This window comes from Cryptotermes secundus, unplaced genomic scaffold (assembly GCF_002891405.2).
Source record: "Cryptotermes secundus unplaced genomic scaffold, Csec_1.0 scaffold29166, whole genome shotgun sequence".
NCBI lineage: Eukaryota > Metazoa > Arthropoda > Insecta > Blattodea > Kalotermitidae > Cryptotermes > Cryptotermes secundus.
The window spans coordinates 368-1,299 of NW_019741968.1; the positions used below are offsets into that span (position 1 = coordinate 368).

At 43.0% G+C, this 932-nt stretch overlaps 1 protein-coding gene across 1 annotated transcript; it reads right to left on the reverse strand.

The window, feature by feature from the left end:
• Positions 1–140: 140 nt before the first annotated feature.
• LOC111872775 (piggyBac transposable element-derived protein 4) lies at positions 141–623 on the reverse strand. The gene has a single exon (XM_023866941.1). It carries the CDS (start codon positions 621–623, stop codon positions 141–143), a length of 483 nt encoding a protein of 160 aa, XP_023722709.1.
• Positions 624–932: the final 309 nt, after the last annotated feature.

Consider the following 932-nt stretch of genomic DNA (forward strand, 5'->3'; position numbering starts at 1 on the left):
TCCTCTAATCGACATATTGTACATGACAGAGCAGGAGGTTGACCTATGGGCCACTGTGGGTGAGGTGGACCCCTTGCAGCATGTTCCAGCATATTTCGCACAAGGGCGAGACAAAAGTCTCGACATGACAATTTCGCACATCATGACAACATGATGAAACTGTTCAGAATCGTCAAATCCAAGAGATGGAAGAACAATTTGTTTGTCCATTTCCAGGTACGATGACTGATGGAATAGCTGTTTGTCATTCTGTCTGCCTTGTCGACATATCCCATGTGCTTGTTGTAATCCGCAACAGTTGCTGGTTTGATGGCATTTCCATGCTCATTACAGAAATTGCCTGCTGCTGGAGGAGAGTGCATGTTTGTCAACATATGAATGTCACGTTTATCCTTCCAAACTAGTGCTGTCATGTCCCCTCTCACCCTAACCTGAACATCACCTTTCTTCAATTGAAGTTGTCTGTTGCGAAAGTCTTGAGGCAAGCCCTTCTGATTCGGCCTGAATGTCCCACAGCAACTTATTTTCTTCGTCAAACAAGTCTGGTGATGAAAAGGAATTGTCCATGTACAATTTGTGGCCCACTCCTTCAACCCTTCTGCAGAGTTGCCTAAACGTAGCATATGTCGCTGTTACATCTCGGTCGGCACGTGTCCTGTCTTTCCCTAAGTAAACCTTCATGTCATAAGTATACCCAGCAGCGTCACAGAGTATGTAGATTTTGATAACGAAAAGTTTGTGTTTCTTAGGAATGTACTGTCTCAAAATCAACCCCCCTTTGAATTTGACAATTATTTCATCAACAGACAAATGCTCAGAAGGATTGTAATATTTTTGATATGCGTCATTTAGAGTATCGAAGAGCGTCCGAATTTCCCATAGTCGGCCATAACTGTTGGCATTCCTGTCAATTTCTGTATTGTTATCTGCAA

Bases quoted from the DNA above. Each gene is read 5' to 3' on its own strand.
- LOC111872775 (XM_023866941.1), bottom strand. From the start codon at position 623: ATGCTACGTTTAGGCAACTCTGCAGAAGGGTTGAAGGAGTGGGCCACA.